This window comes from Wasmannia auropunctata, unplaced genomic scaffold (assembly GCF_000956235.1).
Source record: "Wasmannia auropunctata unplaced genomic scaffold, wasmannia.A_1.0 LD336083.1, whole genome shotgun sequence".
NCBI lineage: Eukaryota > Metazoa > Arthropoda > Insecta > Hymenoptera > Formicidae > Wasmannia > Wasmannia auropunctata.
In genome coordinates this window covers 650,678-674,724 of record NW_012026807.1, presented here as the reverse complement: position 1 = coordinate 674,724, position 24,047 = coordinate 650,678, and the positions used below count along the sequence as shown (strand labels likewise).

The 24,047-nt window shown below is 40.3% G+C and overlaps 2 protein-coding genes across 3 annotated transcripts in view; one reads left to right on the top strand and one right to left on the bottom strand.

Annotated features, from left to right (window-relative positions):
• Window positions 1–22,199, bottom strand: part of LOC105448594 (probable beta-hexosaminidase fdl) — a 38,872-nt gene extending 16,673 nt beyond the window's left edge. For both annotated transcript variants that reach the window (XM_011687257.1, XM_011687258.1), the window contains exons 1-2: window positions 22,150–22,199; window positions 3,292–3,348 (exon numbers count right to left, since the gene is read on the bottom strand). The gene's annotated coding sequence lies outside the window, so the exon portion shown is untranslated. The remainder of the gene's footprint in view (window positions 1–3,291; window positions 3,349–22,149) is intronic.
• Window positions 5,826–11,180, top strand: LOC105448595. The gene is made up of 4 exons (XM_011687261.1): window positions 5,826–5,852; window positions 6,844–7,454; window positions 8,644–8,800; window positions 9,939–11,180. The coding sequence occupies exons 2-4, from the start codon at window positions 7,174–7,176 to the stop codon at window positions 10,248–10,250; spliced, it is 750 nt and encodes a 249-aa protein (XP_011685563.1). The 5' UTR covers window positions 5,826–5,852; window positions 6,844–7,173; the 3' UTR covers window positions 10,251–11,180.
• Window positions 22,200–24,047: the final 1,848 nt, after the last annotated feature.

Below are 24,047 nucleotides of genomic sequence, written 5' to 3'. Positions count from 1 at the left end.
GTGTGTGTGTGTGTGTGTGCGCGCGTGTGAAAAGCGCTTCGACGTTGAAAAGAAGCACTCAAGACGTTTTCACGCTCAACGAAGTCTAATTGCCATAAAATCGAGCGAATTAACGGAGGCTCTTAAGTCGGAAAGACAATTCCGGGAGAGCTCGAACTTCTTCTTCGCTAGCACCAATAGCCGACGCGCGAAAGACAGTCTTGCTTTAACCCCTTCCGCATCGAGCGGCTTCCTTCCCGTGAAACTTTTTCCCGAGAGCTTTTAAGAAATTTATTAAACTGCATTTCAAGGGGGAGTGCAATTCTATAGTTAATCTTTCTGCAAATCTAGCCTTTAAGCGAAACTCTTTACATTGTGCCCCGTTTACATCGGGGGTGAAACGTTTCCCCGGCGTAACGTTAATTAGTGCGCTATTAATTAGATGGCCCGCGTTGTAACAAAATATTTAATACAGCCCTTGCATTTTTCATTGTAATTTATTCAATTAGCTAAATTGAATAAGTTAGAAAAATTAAAGTGAAATTACAATGAATTTATCGATTCAGCTGAAAGTCGAGCAAAGTTTAAGAAGAATTAGATTCGATTTAAGTAATTAAAGATTGAACGACGATATATCGATGCCGAGTGACATCCGCGTCACGCGCAGGAAACAAATAAATTTTAATTAGTGTGGTTATAACCCTGTCTCTGGATTATCGCGTTTCTATAACGCGACTATAATGCAAAGGGAAGTTTAGGTGGCGACGCTGAACGCCGGTATTACGTACGTAATACCCGTAATACCCGGCGTGTTCTAGATGTTTTAGCCACCGGCATCGATCCCACCAGGTGTAGTGCAGCGTGTTGTAAAAGTATGCGACAGGGCGTCGGCGACAACTGTCACGTCGCGCGACGCCGCTGTCGCGACATGCTCGCGAGCGACAAAACGTCGTAATCGACGCGCGCGGGCGCGAGCGAGCATCAACGGGTCACGATAACACGAGGATATAATTCGCGGGTAATAATTCGACGGAATCGGAGGCAGACGCGATCGCGAGGCGAGCAGTTCACTATGCCGTGCAAGGATCCGCGTTGTCGTCGGCGCGCCTCTACGCGCCGGTGAATAATTCGAGAGTTCGCGAAGCCCCGGCCTTCGGAAAAGTACCTACTGTGCTTGCGAAAGTAGAGACTTGTGCAGTTGCGGCTTTAAGTCCGGCTAATGCTAAATGTCGCCAGGTCGCTGCCTGCAGGGAACAAAGCGACTCGTGAGATACAACGGGCTCCGTTTGACAGAGGAGACTGCGGTTACGGTGGTGGCGTCGTTGACGTCCCTCCGAAAGGACGAAAGAGGTGAATAATTGAACGGAGATCGCGAATAATTAAAGACACCGCTCTCCGTTTCTATCGCGAGATTTAAGTGACTTTTTCGAACTCTCCCTGTGCCGAGATGAACGCGAACGATGATTGACGTCTCGTTAACGTACAATAAATAAAAAAAATCTGTGAAACACCTGGTCTTCTTGACCAGGATTGACCAGGTATTGAGGAAAATCGAAGACGAGACACTAGTCGTAAGGTTCGAATAATATTAACGATGAGTTCCGGAGATTGTCGAGTGTCTGTCTGCGAATGCAACAAGCGGCATCCGAGAGTGCATTGGAGCAAACGGCTCGACCTGAGAAGAAGTGGATCAGACGCACGGATGCGTTACGAATGCGCCAAGATTAATACGAATACTCGGCAGATGCCTCGGACGTATCTCGGAATGCAACAACATCTAAAATCCTATTTACCGTATGATTAATGGTATATAATAATACGGTTATTTAGCGATACACATGTAACTTGATGTAACGATCGGAAGATAATTGCCTTGTATTTATACCATAACATAAAATTACTTGTACTAAACGTTTTTCAAGAGAAGGACACGAGAGGGAAGAGTAAAAAGAGAATTAAAAGCTTAAAAGGTTTCATCCTCACGGATGATGACAGATTCGATCTTTGCAGATCTTTAGAGCATTGTGACCAACATCGAGAAATTTCGACGACCTCCAGTAATTATATAATTCCGCTGAAAGGTTTAATTGGCAGATGCACGCGTGTCACAACGACATAAGCACGGCATAAGTGTGCCGTGAGAATACACTTCTACGCTTATCCAGCTCAGCGTAGCTGATGTGAGCCAAGGTCGTCGATTAGCGAGCTCGATTGAAACGTACTTTGTACGTATAACGTTGACACCTCATGAATTAGAAAGCGAAGAAAATTGGAGAACTTATATTGGTTATAAATAGCTGCTACAGCTTGATCAAGCACACCACTCGATTTAGGAGCTCAACGCTCAACAGAGAGCTTAATCGTCGTACAGATGAAACGTCAATTGTGCCAATTCAGCAATAATGACTGTGCTGTGAGCAAATGAATATCGAACAGTCTTATCATAATTAAATGTCGAAGGTTTTCCTTTCAAAAAAAGAACAAAAACGAGGAGTCTAATTTGAAAAAGACTCTAATTGACGCTTTAGATAAGAAACCTATAAAGAGAATTCTCGGAAATATCTATACGATCGTAATAATGCCATTTTGAGATGATACGCGGTAAAATGGTTAAATAAAGTTAACATCGGGTGGTATATCGCGTGATGTCATGACCCCCTGAGATAATCATGAGCAGGTGGTTGATTAGATTAAATATACAGCTGGATAGTCGGCAGCGCGAGATCCGAACGACGGTAGAAGATAGGCTGCCATAACACTTGATTAGGTCGATACGAAAGGACAATGTTGAGCTGGTATTAAACGTAATTGAATACTCTTTTAATGAGACGCCAATTAGTTTCGCTTCGGGCAAAAAACAGCGTGGTCAAATGGAAATTTTCTACCCGATTATAGTGAATATTAAATATGCATATCGACAAATTAATTATGTGACGACGAGTAATCGTCATCATGATTTTGTGAGATACAGAGATTTTATTGAAAATTTTATAGCATGCACGATAAAAAATTTTAACTCTAACACATACATCGTCGAACGACATTTTTAAAAAATCGTACACGCAAATTGCAAATAAAATTATCAAAATAATTTAAAGATACGCAATACAGTCGTACAATATCAATATTATTTTCTTCGCCAACTATTATTAATAAAGCAAAAATCTATTAATAAAATTCATCTTGCAGCGTTTGTTAAATTTTCATGTTACGAATTATCGTGTACACGCAGAGATAAAATCTCACGAGGCAATTAAATAATGCACGTTACGCTCGAGAGATTATTCATGCGACTTTGCGTTATAGACTTACCTGCAATTCAGGCAGTTTCGCAAACTTCCTCATCTAACGTCCTTCATTTGCGTGAATCTGCAACAAGCGACATACATATCTCGTTGTAGTCTCGAAAGACAAAGTTTTCGAATAGAGATCTCGATACTTGAATATATGTGATACATATATTCATGCCGCCTCATATATACAATTTCATTGTCAATTTATAGACACAGTCAAAAATCATTTAAAATTAAACGCAAGTCACTAAACGATTCTACGAGTTACATCGCCTCTCATCCATGCCCTGCAACGCGATCGAAGGCATAAGTTTAATAACCGTTATTGATTAATCCGCCGTATAAAGGGACGCACGATGTCATCGTGCAACAGTACAGTGCTGTACTCATTATTAACTAAAACGAACTGCATCGAAGCGAATTGGGCTTTATAACTTTTCTCTCTGATAAAATGATTTTAATTATATAATTAATAATGTAATAACTTAATATTATAATCTGATTAAACAATTTTTTAAAATTAATTTTAGACAAAAATGATAAATTATTAGTAATTAAGTTGATAACGATCAATCTCGTGCACACAATTAAATGTTTCAATTGTAATTTTTAAAATTTGTTTGAATAACAAAATTCAATACATTAGAATTAAAAATTATTTTCATTCAATATTAATTTAATATGTTATAAACATCTAATAACATGTAATTTATTTAATATCAAGTTATCGAATAATAATACATATAAATTGCATAATCAAAAATAATTTAATAAAAATGTACAGTCCAATTCGTTTCCTACGTTTTATTTGTTACGACACGCTATTACATGTTTATATTGAAGTTTATATTGAAATATATATCTTAAGCATTTTTGTTACATTAATTCTCGATTAGCTTAAACAAAAGAAAAATAACGCAAAACGTAACGCAAGTTATCTCAGGCAAACTACTTTAATAAAAGGCTAAATAAGCGACTTATGTAACATCCTTAGTAAAAGTTAACCAAGCGAGCGAAATCGCAATTGAACTTTATTAAGAGATACTCGCGAGGTGGTAAATCTTTTTACGCAAGTTTACTTCGTGCATTACCACGTCCGGTTTGCAGCTTCATTAACGCGCCAGGTTAAAAACGCGAATACCGCTAGGAAACAAAGAAGAAAGGAGAATGAAAAAAGGAAAGAGGAATGTATTGGAGTAACGCGCGAGGTGGGACAGAGAAACGGTTGCAAATTTTCCACCCGTTCCTCCGTGCACAGTTTCGCCTCTCTCAAACTGCATGTGTAAAAAAAAAATACTGTGGAAAGTTGTGTCCAGAGAGAAAGAGAAAAAACTGTGATCGACGCGTTTATCGACTTCACAGCGGTTTCACGCTTTGCAGCGGTAGTCGCAAGGAATCAGCAAGTTTTAAAGTTCACGTTACGATGTTGGCGAATCGATATTCAGACACGAGCCTCGAAGCGAGAACATCACAAGAATACCTGTTACCGGTATTACGTCCACGATAACGTAGTAATTAAAATGCCAATATTTAAATTGTAACGTAAGACAATTATAGAATAACAATTCGAAACGCGTGCTCGTCGGAAGAGGATTCCTTTCGAGGATCTTGGAGTAAGGTTCGAAGAACCTTCTTCTCGTCCGACCGTTGCGTGCGCATGCCCACATAAAATATCGACTCTTACCCCGCGGTCTAATAAATTAACACCAAGTAGATTATCCTTGAAATTAACTATCGTACCGGGCGGCTCAAAATTGGTATCGATCGCCGCCTCGAGAGAAGAGAGAGAGAGAGAGAGAGAGAGAGAGAGAGAGAGAGAGAGAGAGAGAGAGAGAGAGAGAGACAGAGGAGGGAGGGGAGAGGGAGGTTCCCGAGAATATTCTCCTTGGAATATTCCGGCAACATGTATTTTTTCAATCATCGCTGCGAAATAAGCAAATATAAACAGCTCTGACGGGAAGTCGCATCGGTACTATTTATGTTATTTTACCAATTTCGGAATACGTATTCCCACCAAAACTAGGAAACAGTTCTGCATTTCTCAAATTTTACTCGGAGTTTACTCAACGAGTTGAAAATTCCTATAAGTAAACACTTAATGTTTCCCCCTTCTGAGAAAATGATAGATCGTGTCAAAGTTGATAACTCAATTAGCAACTAAAAGTACGAAGTGATTCATATTAGGCATCACGTACTACCCAAAGCTATAACGCAAACTGCAATGAATTATTTTCTCGATCTATAAATGTCAACAAAGTAACAGAGATAAATTATTTCGATATTTAATTTGAGAAAATATAGAAGCGCCCCAGAAAGATATATTATAGTAGATCCCACCGAGAAACACGCGACGAGGATCGATGAATAGAATGGAGTTCACACAGCTACCTAGGTATCGTTTCGTTTGTTTACAGATCTCGCGATCAGCAGGCATTGCAGCGGCGGCGAAACGAGTCCTGACGGCTATCGGCCGACCTGCTGGAGGCTACAACAATGACGCGCGCGTCTCACGCGCGAGCAAACCCGCCGACGGGTGTCCGTGAAGCCGCGCGGTCGGTCGTACGGGAGCCCCGGTTCTACGTGAGTATTGTACAATGAGAAATTCAATTTGTGGAGCGTTGGAATTCCACGCGAACCGCGTCGCGACGTGAGCGCGACTCGACTCCGTAAAAAGGCGTCTCGCACGAAATCACACTGTCGTCGGCGCGACGCGACGCGACGCGACGCGAGGCGATGCGACGCGACGCGGCGTGATCCGCGGGATTTTATCAACTGTAACGGAAGCGCAATGCGAAAGTGTCTCCGGTTTAACGGTCGAGGCGCACCGCTAGACGGAGACAACAATACGGGCGCAGCAATGTGATTGCGGTGTACCTATCGGCTTCGCTCCGTATCGAATTTGAATTTATTGCCACTTTTCTGCTAATTAAGTGTCAGTTTAAATGCCTATTCCTGTCACGTTAAATTGTATAATACCGCGATATAAAGAGAAATATAAACTTTTTTGCTCTTTATATTTTCGCCCACAATGGACAAAACGACAATGTATAAGACACGCTCGTAAAAAATGGTCTAATCTACAAGATTGAGAAAAGAGTTGTGCACTGAAGTACTCTTTCTTCTTGTGAAAGTTCCTTTCTGCGGGCGTACTTCCGTGCAGCAGCAATAAACCACTTTTTTCAGAGCGTGAAGAGGATTAATCTGAATTTTATGTCCCCAAGTACGAAGTCGATTTTTCTCGAACTTTTAAGAAATTGGGTTAGAAGATCACTCAATTTCCTGCATTATATATATATATATATATACATATATATATATATACATATAATAATAAGTATTAACATCAAATCAATATTTGTTATCAGTATTATACATTCATAATAACGTGTAATAATTAATATATCTATTATAATACTTAAATTGTATCATAAGGCAGTCGAGTAACAATTCGAATATTTGTTTAGAAAATCTCTATTGTCAATAATTAAAAAAACATTATGGTACATAAAACGATACAAAAATTGAAGACAAATATCCTGCATATTCCGTAAAAATGACGGCGTGTTTCCAGGTCTGAGGTTCGGACTCGGCTACGAAGATCCCCCCGAGCGATCTAACCGATCGTAATGCGAAGTCGATCGTGCTCGGGGGGGAGAGGAGAGAGAGGAGTGTATCCGGTGAACTTTTTCGACGAGAGGTTTCCGTCTACGGAAACGACAGATTCCTTTTCGAGACGATCCACGGCGCTCTCGGAGCGGCACGGATGATCGAAATTCTCTCGATTTTCGCCAGGCGATAACGATCGGTATAAGTACCACGTGCAACGCGTTGTCACCTAACAGGGCGATCAAGAGATAACCTATACAGTTCTAAAGAGGGAAAAATAATTTGTCTTAGCGCGATGCTAGCGCTAATGCTAATTAATCGCGTTACAATGTCACTTTCATCGGGAGACTTAAATCGGGAGGAGGCGCGAGTAGGACCGGTATCGACGGCATCGGTAAGCACGATACTGCATATAGCGTTGAGGCAGGCGATGCATCAGAAGGCCAACAACAGCAGCAACGCTCACGGGGATGCGAGTAACGCCGCCTCGCCGGAATATAACGGCTCCTCGTCAACCAGCAAGAGCGGCCGGTTCGACGCGGATCTGCACGGCAATGTTAACATCCTTCTTGGCGGGTGAGTAACAACCGCGCCGGCTGGACGGACGCTTTCTGGAGCACAGCACGGCTCGCAAAATATAGGCGGATATCTCACACGGCGAACACGCCTAATCCTCGAGCTCTTTGAAAAGACGGCGTCGCACATCCCTCGCGCGCGCACACACACACTCGCCCTGCTCCCTTAATCCCTCAACGGATTGCAGTCCGTACGTCAAACGAAGCGTATGCATGTATGTACATACAAGACGCGACGAAAGTACTCAATTGTTCAGATAGCCGATGGTTGAAAATTCAGTGGCTCAGTTCCGCGGGGCGAAACGTGAGAGATTCAATCTGCGAGTCAAAATTGACTTGGAAAACTTGATAGCTTTGAAGAAAGATAACGTTGCTCTCTTTGAAATGTTTCCTCTTCACAAAGGTCCTACGATAGCTTTCACGAAAAATATTTAATTTAAATCACAAATATCAATGTGAAATTTATATTTCGTAATTTCATATAGACAAATAAGATAAACATTTGCAAAACAGTGTATTCGCGGAGTCCGATAATACAACGTTCCGCAAAGTGGAATTCAATTAGAGAGTCGGCGAACTTCTATTGTCGCGGTTGTAAATACAGAAGTGTAGAAAAATATTTAAAACACCATCGTTGAATCCGCGGGTAATGAATTTTTATCTTAAGTCTTTACTTTGTTAGCTTTATTAGCAATTTGAGATAAGAGAATTTACGATGAATAAATGCTAATTAAATGATTATTGCAATAACATTAGTAACGATGCATTATACATTGACGACAAAGCATTTGGTTCTTTTTTTAAATTGCCTGCCGTAGTAAAATTCTTCGATTGAACGTACGAAGAAAGACGTTATCTCTCAAATTAACACCTGTCAAAATATAAAGTCCAAATAACGTCTATATTTGTTTAAAGTGCAATTTTTCGTTAAATCGCCAAGTAAAAAGTTACCGAATAAAAAGTTACTTGTCGAAATGTAGCAGGTGTTAAAAGTGACCGTTTTGTACTTGGCCGCGTTTAAAAATTTCTATTCCCTCCGGGAAAGGAAAATCGCACGCTCATGTACACACACACTTTTCCACCAGTCCACCCGCCCTTTACAGCAACCACGCTTTTTTTCCTCGACCGTATGGGCACCTCCCAGCACAAAAAGCACCGTCTAAACATCATCTATATTGGTTCGCTTTTAGCGCCATGCTCAGCGGTGTGATCATGATGGTCGCGTTCATATGCTACTGCTGTCACAAAAACGTCCGGAAGCATCGAACGCTGCAGGAGTACTCGCAGGAGTACTGGAGGGCTGAGCCGGACATTCACAGTCTGGAAGTCTTCACCATGGACACGCATGTAAGCAAAAGTTTTCAAAAGATTATTCCAATTATTCGATATCGCAAGATTTACACTCCGTCGATATCCCTATTTTCAACATGTCGAGTTTCTCAACAGATACAAATCGTCATTAAATGTCTATTAATTCTCTATAAATTGTACCGAATTTTTTCTATCGTAAGATTTGTACGAAATCGTCGTTAAATAAAAAATCACTGAAATTTTATAAGAAAATTATTAGATATTATTAGAATTACAAGACCTTAGTTTTAATCTTACTTTTATAACAAAATTTAAAAGATTCTATGACATTTTGCTGATAAGATATGATGATCAGTTATCCGTTTATACGCATCCGACATTTGATATAGGGAATAAGTCTTTAATTTTCGATATTAAAAATCTTCATAATAAAATCTCGTTGGACGTTTCCCAAATCTCCCGCATTTACCGGAATATCCTTTCCAAAAATATTTTTCATCAAATTTAAAGGGCATCCTGCGCATAACGTTAGGTATACGAAACTGCTCTTAAATCATACCACCTACTCGACGCACCGCGAGTCGCTTATTTCCACCTGCCGACCTTTTACGCAACCTCTCGCATTCGCTCACCTTTGTGGTTATATACGCCCGCAATTAAATAAAAATTCGCATATCTCGCGGAAACCACGCCCACACGTTACACGTAAAGGCACTAACGCGAGAAACATCGGCTGGAATTGTACGTACGCCGCAATGCGACAGCGTGCATACTTCGCACCTTTAGACCTAGAGACCGTCTCGAACACTGCAGACACGACGTAGTAATACAAGGATAAAAGCTAGGAAAGGAGAAAAATAAAGCGCAATATTTTAGCAGCACAATACATAGGATATAAAAAAAAAAGTAAATAAAAAGAATGTTACGTACGAGATAATAACTGAAAGATCCGCATCTATCGTTATATGATTAAGATATATAAAAAGACACAGATATATCATAAAAAGTCCGTAAGATAAAGGCATCCATCCTTATTACGTGGACAGGCTATTGATTGATGCATTATTCATTTCGAACTTTTATATATATATATTTATTTCTCGTTTCCTAATACAATATTTTATTGCTAATACTTTATCACTGTTAATTTAACGATTCCACTTTTCTCCAACAGTGCATCGAGAGATCGGCAACGTCTCAGGAAGAGGGAGTGCCCACCTTTCTTCCGCCGGTCACGTGTACCATGACCTCGGGCCCGCCGCCGGCATACGAGAGCCTCATCTTCGACCCCCGGGCACTGCCCTCGCTCACCGACAAGAAGGACGAGTCCGACGATCCCGGCAGCATTATCTCGCCCCCGATAAGCAGCTTGCCCACCGAGTCGGAGGCCAACAGGATCAACAAGCGGGAAGATATCCCGTGGGACGATCAGGGCTTACCTTCGTACGAGGCCGCCCTAAAATTAGAAGCTGACGGCTACGTTTAAGGGAAGCGGGATAAGGGAACCGCCGGAACCACTTCGATCGCGGACCTCCAATCGTGAAAATTTCCTGCAGGGCTCTCACAGATATAAAACGCCGAGTCATGGATATCGAGGCGAAATTCCATAATCGACAAAGGTCGACTTGAGTCGGCTGTGGACGATGGCTGTCGCCAGCTGAAATTAAGTCTCGCGAAAGCGTCTGTGAAAGAACGGCGCGTGGAGCTGAGATTGATTTTTAATCGAGAAAATGGAAAAAGAGAAAGGAGAGATAGATGGCTGAACTAATTTTTAACGGTAGATTTGCGAGCCAAGGACCAAAGGTGAAAGAAATTTCGAGCGCAATTTTTGCGGAAAATGCTGCGGAACTATTTCACTCTGCGCTTGAATTAAGATGCATAAAAAGTACGGGATAATTTTAATCAGAAAAGATGAAAAGAGAGAGAGGAACAAGAAACTTTAAACGGGATTTGTTTTTGGAGTTAATGAAAGACAGGAAAAGGACACTGTGTGCGTTATATCAAAAAAATATTCTAAAAATTTTGGAATGTAATATTCCGCTTGCCTTGTTGAAAGATTCCAAGTAATTCTTAACGGTAGAATGACAGAGTGAAAAACCACAAAAGTTTAAAGTGCCTGAACATACATTCTTTTTCGAAACGTGTGTAAACGATAGATAAGATGAAAGGAAAGCGATAAAGCAATTTTTCGAAAGTGCGTACTCTGTTTTTCTTTCTATCGTGTCTAAGCGAGACGACACGTTAAAATCATTGGGAGCGACTTTTCATCGACACGACGTAATAAGAACATTTTTCGGAAGATGCAATACCTCGATTTTTCTATATTTTTCGATGATCGCTATGATTAAATGCGTCGATAATATTTGAAATATAGGAGATATCACGAATAGAAATATGTAGATATAAATATATATATATGGACTTTTTAAATATAGAAGGCGCCGAAATATAGCACAAGTTAAATGCCAGTCATGCGAAACGGTACGTCTGTAAGTCGTGACCGTCAGGCAATGAACAGAGAGACCTAATTTCGCAGGTAATTACATTTTATAGATGTTAAGGAGGAGAACACTTAACGGCATATTTTTCTCGGTCGGTCATTAGTTTAAGAGAGCATTGCAGGAGCGGACATACGCGAACGCGAGGCAACCGTTAGATTACAGTTTCCGTTTGAATAAACAATGCGCATCGCTATATAACGTAAGTGATACTTCGCGTAATGGGCGCACGACATTCGCGGAATTTATGCGCGTTTCAATAGAGAAAATGCTTCAAACGTACCATTTTACGTAGAACTAGCCTCTGTATGATAGATGAATATGTAAATAAATAGCTGTGCATTCAATATGCATTTTTAAACGTTGCGCCGGCAACAGCCGCAATGATGATTTATTATTATACGTCGACCGCATGAATATATTAAGCAGTAAGTAAGTATTACCGATGAAATTGTGCCTGACACGAATAAAGTTATACAATTCGATTCACGGAAATTGCACGGAAAGATCGCGGTTTTGCTTGAAGTATCAAAAATTTAGCTATATACAGAATCTGAAAATATTATAATTTTGTTGGATCATGAAAAATAATTATGCAGAACGGTCGATGACGATACTTGAAAAAAGTTTTAACATTCTGACAACCAGTTTGAACGTCCTACATTTTGATGATTTAAAATTATCTTCCTATTTGTATTTAGCTAAATCAGATACTTCAGCAAAACCGTTGTTTCCATGTTATGACTTTGCGCTTTTTTTTTTACGTACGCGCGAGAAACAACTTTTTTAATTTCTGCTAATTGTAATCGCCAATTATAATAATTAAACACAATGATATAATAATTAATATTACACGTCGTTAAGAAAGACAGATATTAAATAATTAATAATAACATTACGTTTGCTATCGCATTTACGATCGAATCATATTATTTTGTTGGACTTACATGCGAGTACTTAATAACGATGGCAATAACAATTAGTCGCGACAAGAGATAAAAAAAGCGATAACCTTGATATCGAAAGGAAAAATGTTTGCTCGAAAAGGCACGTTATCAGGCGAATACGTTTTATCGAACCGGCTAAAACCTGCGATAAAATGTGATGCTTTTGCCAAGAGCTGGATATTTTAAGAAGCATAAGGCAGTAACGCGAATTACACTGTAAAAGCTTTAATTTATAGTAGACGAGTGATCCATTAGCGTTCGCCATTATTTATAAAATCTTCTTTCTGTGTCAGCATTATTATTTATGCACAGCTAAAGATACGGTTTAAAGAGGAACAGTTTAAATGGTGTTAGTCGTACAGAAATTTTCGAACGTAATCCTGAAATAGTTGCATTTTACAGGAAGTGCACGAGGCAATATTGAAGGAATGGGATCATCTCGGCAAAATCTATATATTATCCATTTTCAATTGCTCAGAATTAACTCGATAGCTACTTTGCCTCTTGCTAAAAGGAGCTCGCGGTTACTCGAAGTAATAAAATATAAATGGTTATTAATACCCGCACTGCCACAGGAAGTGGACTATCCCGTATATACGCGCCAGTTTCATTTACATGTCATGCCGATTGTGAAGATTGACTGATATACGCAATGAGATCCGTGACGAAACAAAATACACATGCCGTATGCCGTGTATGTTGATAAAACACCGCGATATGTAGTTACGGCGAAGCGTCGTAAACTCTAATTCAACGATGACTGCGATGCATCGATGACGATAAATCTAAAAGCGCAGTTACGCGCACGCTATTGCATGGTCGGGGTGATTCATTAGGCGGACGTGTGCAAAAAAAAAATACTGAAAGAAATATACTGGCAAACGCAAAATACTAAACGTTCGCGAAATAGGAAAAAAACGGTATCTCGCATATAGGTGTACTTAAAGCTCGACGTTATTCCTCAATATAATAATTTAACAATTTGCAAATAGTCCGAGAAGAGCTACAAAGATATAAATTCTTCTCTCTTCTTTTTCTTCAATTAATAAATAATCCATGAATACTTATAAACGGGAGTAAAATAAAAATGTTAAAAATAGCATCAATTTATCAGCTCAATTTAACAGCGTAATATCTATTCTTATTGCAATCCACTTTAAGCGTATATATATATATATATTGTCTGACAATTAATGGTTGAGAAATATAAATCGTAAAAGTAATTACGACTTAAAGAGAGAACGCGACGTCGACGGTACAATACGAAGGATATAACAGCAAATTGCCGGTCTGGTATCTTTGAAAATCAAGGACGAAGAACGGGCGTCGACGACATAAAATCATGTACCATGACGCGAACGAGAGGAGTGCAAATTGCGGCGATCTACGACGCGGTGGTCGCCGCGCGGTAAGTTTTTTTTCTGCAACGAAACATAAGCCTCTCGTTGTTAACAATATCGTCAATATCCGACTCGAAATCGATAATATTGCGCGTCGCGGATTAAGAACTGAGTCGACAAGGCATATATATATATATATATATGTATACGTGATTAGCACCCTCGTCACGCGGCGAGGCCTTCCGCGAGGGATTGAGAGCCAAACAGAAAATAATTTCCGCTCCGCGCGGCCTGATTGCGGGCCCCGCGGCGGAATCCGAGATTTCCCGTAACGAGTTCGTATGGAAATTTCAAATTGCCGCTAACGATACCTACGACACGTACGTTCCGCGCGCGCGGTTGTGCGTATCGTCCGGATGTGCCGTAATTAGATTAGATTTACACAGAATAACTCGCGTGTTTACATTTCCCAACGGTGTAACGCAGAACTGTGCCATACTCGCGCCCCGTTATCAATTTAGTTATAGTCACACCGACGGCGGTGTATACGGCGTGCACCGCAGATAAGCCCGCGCCATGCATTGTGTGTATATATATTGTAATCCTCTCTTTTACATCGCATAACGCTGTTACGATGCAGCCCCGCGAAAGAAGGATATAGGATGCGTAATGTAATGAGATAACATTATTTCGCGCTAACTCAAAATGTATTTGTAAGAACTGCGAAGAGGAAGTGTTGCGGCGCTGCGCACTGGGTTTGCATAAAAGCGCCCGCGGATAATTGAATAACTGGATTAGAAATTAGGTGGTGATGCGAACTAAGATTAAAAGTTTTCTCCATAAGCGATGCATATTAATGCAAACTCATAAAAGCCCGGCCAGTTTGAAGTCTCGAGCGAAAACTCAAGGAGGTTCCCTCAAAATTTTTTGCAAGTTTAATTAACGGGGGAGGGAAAATTTTGAATCTTCCGCGAGGGTCGGGCGAGTTTACAGCCGTGTTGTACCTATACAATGAAAACTACATCGGGACGAGGATGTTCGTGCGAGAGAGAAGCAGAACGGAGACGCACAGCGTTACTCGCCGGATAATGTCTTGGATGGAACAATTACAGAGCTTCGACCCCCTGGGGGCTTCGTAAAATACGCTACCGGGCAATCTTCCGGCGCGGCGCGGCGCGCCGTGGCCGATCCTCATTAAGTTTCGATTGGCCATTGAATGTACTCGGTGCTACGTGTATCTATATACGCGTGCATCATTTAGCGATCGTTCGGCGATCGCCCTACAGCAGAGGCAACATAAGACCTCTCCCCTGTCTCGTATATAATTAACGAACGTATTGACCCGCGGAACTTTCAAGTGCGCGCGGAAAGAGTCGGCAGAATGTAATCGCGGTCAATGTAAAAATGATAATCGACGGACGGATGGATATAACGTCGGGTAGGGTTGTAAGCATCAACAATGTGATTTGCCTCTCTCATCGTTCTTAATTAAAGCGACCTTTATTTCGATGGATCAGAGCCGACCCTAATCGCCGCTCGCTGACGAACGGAACTGCCTTTTAGCCGCGAGACATCCGAAAGTTGTTCGATCAGCATAAAAAAAAATAACGACAAATTAAATTTAATTAAAATAATTAGGTATTTTCAGTGCTACGCTTGTGTGTGAGACGCGACAGTATTTGATGGAAGTGCCCATTGCATGTCATACTGCAGGAACATCGTTCGTGTTTAAATATTCTCCTCACATGCCTCGGTATTTTTTATTCGCTATGATAGAGCTTATTAAACTTGATAGCTATCGGACGGACTAGGCGATGCAGCAGGAAATCTTAAATATCGATCAATAAATATTAAACAATATAACTTGTATTATAGTTCAAGTAATATATGTTAATAATTTACCGTTGCTACATACACGGTTTTCACGTGACAATTGCGAGCATTAAGGACGTAACGTAATTCTCTCGTAAATGCAATATTATTTGCGATATGTCACGTTACTAAATAAAGCCTGATGTCACGTCGCTCGTCTTTTAAAATGCGTTATCTACGGCCGCAAGCCGCATTCTTTCAATGTCGGTACCATTACGATAAACGATACGTAATAATGACATGGCAAACTATATGATGCGTGTAAATGTGTTATCATTTGTCGACGCTATTAACTGGCGTAACGGGACGAGATAACGCGTTAACATAAGGCGTGAGCTTACAATGTGCGATTTAACATAACACTAACGTACAGATATACGGGGCTATCCGTAGACAGCGGTGTCTCGTACGCTCGCGCCGCGGAGATAGCGAAACGAAGGAATTCGCAAGGTTGCATAATACGGCGGGTGGTGGAAAATGTACATAGATGACAGCGAAACGGATGGGTGCGGGGAACCTGACAGATGACGACGTGTCCTCGGATAATAAATTCGATTATTACGACTTTTAACTTCGTTAGAGAATAATTGGAAACGGTCGATTTGTTACGATTCTACCTTCGTTACATAGAGTATACATAATTGATTCAAGTGGTTGCATGCGCATAATGCGCAGACTACACGTATAATACATATATTCATTCGCCTAGTCTCTCGAAAGATTATTCGGCTCGTGTGTGTAATTACAAATATAATTATAAATTATACAAGAGCACATAATTAAAATGGATAAAATAATTGGAATAATGCGAATTCTTTGAACTATAAATAAACTGTTGTAATATATAGGCATGAAACTTGTTTATATCAGCTTGACTCTCGGCGCATGATTTTCTCGGATATTATTGTAAATATAAATATAATTTTAATGAAACAGGAATCAAAGAACGCGGAAATTAAAATGTAAATAGTACAGAACACAATTAATTACGAATTAACGCGTAAAATCATAAAGCATGTACATCGCAGAAAACTATTACGAGGGAAAGAGGAGAATGCGGCGTAGGCCGCAGACTAAACAATCGCGGATTGACCTGCTTATCGACATCGGTAAGCGTATTTACAAGTTTACAAATATACAGATCGACGGATCGCTTGAAAGTCTTCCGTCAAGGTTCGACACGGTTTGTTTTAACAGGATATTTTCGGGTGAAACCGGCTTCCTCTAACATACGCGTCCCGCACTTACGCTCGTTTGCGCGACGCATCTGTGACGCTCGTGCATGTCAATAAAAAATTACGCGAAATTCGACCTTTCTCCACCGGATATCGAGTGTCGAATTATTCGTATCAACGTATCTTTGTGAGGTATTTTTACACGTCTACACTGTTAAATCTGTAGTGTCAAATTTAATCCTATTTAAATTGCCACTGCTCCTTAATATATAGGTATTTTTTAGTGAAACGATGGGATTTAATTCAAATTTGAGTTAAATTTGAACTATTTTAAATCATTTAACTTCATTGTTTGAGTTAAAAATAACTATTTATTAAGTAGAAGCCGACTTAAGTAAGGTTAAATTTGACACTATAGATTCGACACTGTATAGAACAGAGTATAAATTAAAAATCGCAACTGTCGCAAATTATAACATACGTTAAAATGCAATATACACTAAAAAATTATGACGTATAATTAATGACAAACTATTTGTTGTTACTGAGAAACTATTAGGGAATCTTAAAGCTTACGGATAGGAATATATGTATGTAAATATGTACCTACACATAAACGATTTCTCGAAGGTAACATCGTAAACCGGTTTTAGTAATGATGCATACTCTATAATGAAATAATAATAATAATTTTATTTTCACGTTGGATTGCATTACGTAGTTATAGTTACGTAAATAGGCTCAATATGTTCAAATTTTAACACGCCAGTTTTAATGAAAAGTTGAACTTTAATTATTCTAATCGTACATTCCATTAATATTGGAAAAATGTTTAATTGAGAAGGAGAACCTAATATATCTCATTTCCGTGATGCAAGAGATACCTACCATCGAGCGGAATGAGAAGTGAATACCAAAATGACGCACAGTTTTCCTCGTACACGCATACAATTGTAATACTGATGACACATACAATTAGCACGTTTCCAACAACTTCGCGCCTTTTTAATGCGACCGAGCGGCAAAGGCGGCACCGTTTTCCACGATATTCACACGTATAAATAAATTATTTTATCGTCTTATCGAAGGCGCGAGCAACGCCTTGCAAGCCACGCGAAAACCAACATATCTCTTTACAGCGCCGTTCTATAAATATAGAACTTCGAGGACAACGTGTCGGCGGATGAAGTCACGGCGAAGGAAGATCCATTAAGCGGCGATCGATTAATAACAGCCGCGACTCTTCGTTAAAGTCGAGATTCGCGCTGCACGGTTAACACACTCGGAGACTTCCCCCTCGGAGGCTGTGCCCCTTATCGCGCGAAAGGCGATTTAATTCCAATCGACACACCTCGTAAAGCATAAACATCGTAATAAAAGATAGCGGGTTGTAAAACCGCGCGTGCGTCGTGTATATATACGGAAAAGGCGTAATGGTATTTATATCAACGTCGTAACGACATCGACGGCGGGTGGTAAATGCCTCGCGAGCCGAGTTATTGTCAATCGCGCGTTCGCGAAAGCGCGGCGCATATGTGTATGCACCCGTAATAAGGAGAGCCAGCCAGCCAGCTAGCGCGCACCGCGCCGCGATGGTAAATCCCGCCGGTAAACCGTAAAACGAGATTATACGTTATCTATTACCGCACCGCGCGATAGGAATAAATCAGAGAATCGATAAATCAATCTGGAGAGCGTAGTTGATTACGCTCCCTCGGTCCGGTCGAGTCGGTGACGATATCTGTACAAATTTCATGCCGATTATATACATATACATGCATAACTTACTTTTATTTCGCGATAATTCGGTCATTGAATCGACCGTTCTGCCGCGATGAAATCACGAAACTGCCCCAATAAAATTAACCACGCGGGTATAATTGGCGCAAAATTTTCGCGACTAAATTACATCGTGCCGCATTTTTAAAACGTTGCAACAAACGTTACGATCTAATCGACAGTTTTTCATTCGGCATATAATAAAATAGACTGTCGTTGCGCCGGAAAGAGACATTAGAGAGACTATTCGATTGACAGATATTATTTTGAGAAATAGCCTTTTCAATAAATTTGGGAATAAATTAGAGTGCCTTCGATTTTCATATTTTAGCATGACTTAAACATAAATAGCTCAAATTAAATAAAATTCCATCGTTCGCTCGTGCATTTATGCGTCCGAGATAAAAATTTTCTCGATGAAGAAAAAATCCAAGGAAAAAAGGAGGGCGAATGCATTCGAAACGTCGATAATGTTCTACAGTGATAAATAGTCACGTACTCACGTAGTTGCGGATTAATTGCCGCATAATAGGAGAACGCGGAAAGTTGACAGGTCACCGCACCACGGTCGCTCTTATTTACATAGAGATTAAATACTCTCTTGGTTCCCATTACAAGCTCAGCCTCACGGTCGAGTTGACCTCGCACAACTTAAACGCTGTTTTCGTTTGTTAGGTTCGAGGTCCAAGATTAATTTGACAAATTTCAGTTTAAAAATGTCATGTATAATACGATCGAAAGAATATACATTAATTAGAATGTACATTCTTTCCGTGGAATATAATTTTAAAAGATTCATTTAGCATTTTGATTTCGCGTAAAACATGTATCTAAGTTTTTTTAATATTATATCAGAATATTTTTTAGTAATAAACTCATACGGCAATAATCCTGATTATCAAAAAGACATAAACGAAAGATAAATCGACAGATAATAATTATTAAATCAAGTTTGGTGAAAAAAGAAAAGAATAAAAAAGTAAAATTATCTTATTTATTAGCTAACATTCGGCTGATTTTATTTTAAAAATAATTTAACAATAAATATAACATGTTGTATTTATTATGTTTCCCAAAATCTAAATTTTTTCCGGATGCAATTAAGTAACAAGATCTTATTGTTTCATTTGAATTGGAATCTTATTCTTTTTTTCATTTAGAAACGGATTATTAGTTTTCAAATAAAAATTTTATTACCAAGGTTTCAGTAACAAAAAATTTCATCAAATTTTCAAAAGATTCAGCCTCAAATCGATTTAGAAATCTGTTATTCAGATACCTCTTCGATGCTATATATGCATGAAATCAAAATTGCATTTTTTTCTATATTCTATAAAATCATACGCAGCTCAAAAGATTTTTTATGTCATTCATTTTCCATCCTATCACATATTTTCATGAAAATTTTGTTTTTTTCTTATTAGAACTTTTTTCGAAAAAATATACATTTTTATTTAACGAGGTAGCAACATATCTCTAAAAACTTAAACGATCTAAATAAATTTTTTTTTTTTTTTTTTTAGTCTTTAAGTGAGTTTCTTTAAATAAGTTTTTATTTTCTTCGAAAACGGTAAACTTTCTGTTTAAAAGTACGTGTACAAACCGTGAAAACGTCACGCGCAGCATTCCGTTATCAGAAACAATTTGCAATAATTACTTGACTACAACACAAAATGATACTCTTATCAAATGCTTCGTCATTCCTGTCCTTACATATATTTTCTTTGTGAATTTTATATTTTCAATTTTTCGTCTCGATGCATTTTTAAGGCTTTTATTCTTCAATAGAATTGTATCAATAGGAAAACGTACAAAATTATAAAAAGAATATGTATAACACAACCAGAATAATTTTCTTCATTATTTTAAATACTATCATTTAAGGGCGGATTTTACTTTTTAATCCAAGACTGAATTAGATCGAGGCACAAAGGAATGAAATTTTTCGTTAAATTTTAAGAAAATCTGCAGCAGCACTCTGCCTCTGTGTGTATTAAGATTCACGATATATCTATACGATAAAAAGAAAAAAAGTAGGGCAATAAGAGTTGGCGCTGATTACGCTGATTGCGCGAAACAGATACGTAATTAAATTAAACAAAAGTCAAAATAATAAACCGTTAATAGCAAATTCAAATACATTGATATTTCGCTCCCAACTCAAATTCAGATCCTTCTCGGAGACAAAATAAAAAAGATAATAAGCGAATCAAGGCAAGCACATTAGCGTGATCGTGTAGAATGCAAAACTATCTGAATATCAAAAGTCAGCCGAAAATCTGTTGAAAGTTCAAGTTTCTATATTTGTATGTATTATCTTTTAATTCATCAAACCACCCTCTTCGAATATCGAGTGGTTATTACACTCATGAAATATTTTCATTTACATGGATACTGATATATCGCGCCGCTGCGCGCGCGGCTAATTCGCCAAGCATATTCTGACGTTGTTCGCAAAGATATATTCTGATGCTTAGGTATACGAAAAGAAATCCAGTCGGATACACGGCACACGCTTCGTAAATTGTCCGCCAATTATCTTGGTTCTTTCGTACTCGAACCCGAGATGGATCGATCTACGCGAGCGAACGTACGCACCCGTTTCCGTACCGTACGCCGCGATGCATCACGAGCGGAGGAGCGGACTGTAACGATCTCGCGCGGCGCGAGAGAACGGGGAAGGAAACGAATCGAACGGATCTCGAGCTCCGGCCTCCGGATATGTTTTCGGGATTTCGCGAGCGCATGTGTGCGCGCGTGTGTATGTATGTGTGTGTGTGTGTGTGTGTGCATGTACATGTGCGTGTCCGCGTTCGACAGGCGAGCGAGGCGATGATTCGAGCGAATCCTTCGGCGAATTCGGACGTGAGAAGCGGCTTCGATCTGCGAAAGTCGAAGTAAAGCCCGCGTCGAATGGGATAAAAACGTCAAATCGAGTAGAGACGAGAGAAAGCGTCAAGGATGCGTCGTTGGAGAAACGTGTGTACGGTTAGATCGAATTGAATTTAGAAATTTCGCAGAGTTATCGCGCGTCACGTTTTTTTTTTATCGCGCGCGTTCAGCAGATATCGCACGATCGCGATGACAGACAGGCGAGCGAGGCGAGCGGCGAAAACGGATCTCTCCTTTGATCCCGACGTCGCGTCGGCTCGCGTATACGCGAGCTTGGCAGGACAAGAATATCGCCCGGTGAAAGGACGCCGGGCGTCCCTTCTCCTTTCGGCCCGAACACACGCGCGAACAGCTGACGAAAATAACAAACGCGCGACGCGTACTGACTGAGCACAGATCGGCGTTTAACAGACTCCGAACGTCCGCAGCCTTTGTACTCTCGGCGAAGGTTGTTTGTTCAATTACTCACCGCGTCTTCTCCGCGTCGCGTCCAGGGTTCACCGGAGCGCGGGGAGAGTGCCCTCACGACGATTCACGGGGAAACGTGACGCTCCGTATCGGATGTCCGGCGACCGACTATGTGGGCAAATCCCGGGGAGAGCCGGCTTTAAATCACGGCAAGCGAGGCACACACTCTCGGGACGCGCGTAAACACGACACCTGCCGCGGCGACGCGGGGGACAAAGGCGAGTGGCGGTCGGGCGCCGTTTTCTCCGGATCGCCGCTCCGGATCGGATCGCGAACGAGCGAGGGGGAGGAGCGACCGGGGAGGGAGGGGGAGGGGGGGAGAAAACGGAGCCGGACCGACCGACGTCGGAGCCGGAGCCAAAGCCGGAGCCGAGAGTTGCGCGGCTCCGCGCACATATCAAAACTTCCACTTACCTAACCTTCCGGCGTCGACGGTCCTGCGGCGGCCGGTTGGCGCGGCGCGGCGCGGCGCGTCGTCTCGTCCCAGACTTGCGGCACGCAGCAGGCGAGGACGCGCGTCCTTGCACGCGCGCGATGCGGGATGCACGTATAGGGGAGCACGCACGAGTTACGCGACGGCGGAGGCATCAATGGATAGTAGGAGAGACGCGTGAGTTAACGGTACGTCTTGGCCATGTCGGGAGAGGAGCGAAAGGGAGTGGGTGGGAGGGAGGAAAGCGGAGAAAGAGAGCGAGAGGACGCGAGAGTGGGGAGGGAGACGCCGCGCCGCGCCGCGAGCCGTGAGTGCGCGCGCGCGCGCGCAGCGTATGCACGCGTCATGCGGAGAGAGAGAAGAGATCATCGACTGGCACCGACACTCGACTGTCCTAGCTGTGCCTCACCCGTCATCCGCCGACGATCGCATAATCGCATCGACTCTTCGAGGACACGTGGCGTGAAGGAGGAAAATAAACAATTTGTCCCTTGTTCCCTTCCTCTGTCTCTCTCCGAGGTTCCCGAGTTGAATGTTGAATTATGATGCGCGCCGTGCCGCCCGTGCCGCGACATAAACTGCTTGCCAGCGAAAATGTATCAGTGGCGCCATCGATCACTGATCAGTCGCTGACGGAAATGCTACCTGTCGATAAATTACCCGCAATACATATTTCCACCGGGTAACACATAGGTATCAACGCTGTGTACATACAGTCGGTATAGAGGGAAGTCTGAAAGTGAAAATGTATCTGCGCTCGTTTTAAATGAAATCCAATCCATCCACCAGCACCTCAAGTGGCTCAAGTCTCAATGTGCATATTAAACTACACGTAGCTATATATGTATATATGTCCACAAATATATTTCCAACAATTAATTAATAACATATTTTGTTCATAATTTTCGATTTTATTTCTAACATCTTGAAATAGTTTATGAGACATAAAAAATTGAACAAAATATGCTTAATTCTTATAGAATATATACAGCTTAAGCTGTTACGGTCTCGAAATATTTAGCGTTTTATAAATTAATATTTTATAAACGTTTACACTCTTAAGAAACAATTTAATTAACAATTTAATTGCGCCCGATGATGCCTTCTACATAATTTTTTTCAAATCGAATCATATTTTATATCTGCTACGGTTATCTATAGCAATATAATTGCCAGAAAAATGTATTAACTATTACTTTTTCTTCGTAGAAATTCTCTCTAGCTATAAAATAAAAAATACCTAGTAAAAAATATAAAAAAATGAAGGACAACATCACACGGTGTTCCCAAGCGGTCACCCATCCAAGTACTAACCGTGCTCAACGCTGCTTGACTTCAGTGATCGGACGAGAACTGGTTTTTTCAGCGTGAGATGGAAGTTGTCCGATTATTACGATTATTGAAAATGGTTTTGTTGTTAGTGACACACATATATTATATATGTATTATTACACAGAATAAATACAATACACATATAAAATTATATTATAATATATATAATATTAAAAAATATATAAAATAGTTGTGTATATATTTTTTATATATTTATATTTATATTTATTATTATAATAAATATAATATATATTATTACATTATATGATCCGGGCTCTACTAATTATATTATTATATGCTATTAATATATATATATAATAATGTGTATCACAATAAACAAAACCGTTTCCAAATATTAGAATAATCGGACAACTTCCACATCACGTTGGAAGTTGTCCGATTATTCTAATATTTGGAAACGGTTTTGTTTATTGTGATACACATTATTATATATATATATTAATAGCATATAATAATATAATTAGTAGAGCCCGGATCATATAATGTAATAATATATATTATATAGATCGGAAGAGCACACGTCTGA

Coding starts and splice junctions, on each gene's coding strand:
- LOC105448595 (XM_011687261.1), top strand. CDS start 7,174: ATGCTAGCGCTAATGCTAATTAATCGCGTTACAATGTCACTTTCATCG. Junction 7,455..8,643: donor GTTAACATCCTTCTTGGCGG/GTGAGTAACAAC, acceptor GTTCGCTTTTAG/CGCCATGCTCAGCGGTGTGA. Junction 8,801..9,938: donor TCTTCACCATGGACACGCAT/GTAAGCAAAAGT, acceptor TTTCTCCAACAG/TGCATCGAGAGATCGGCAAC.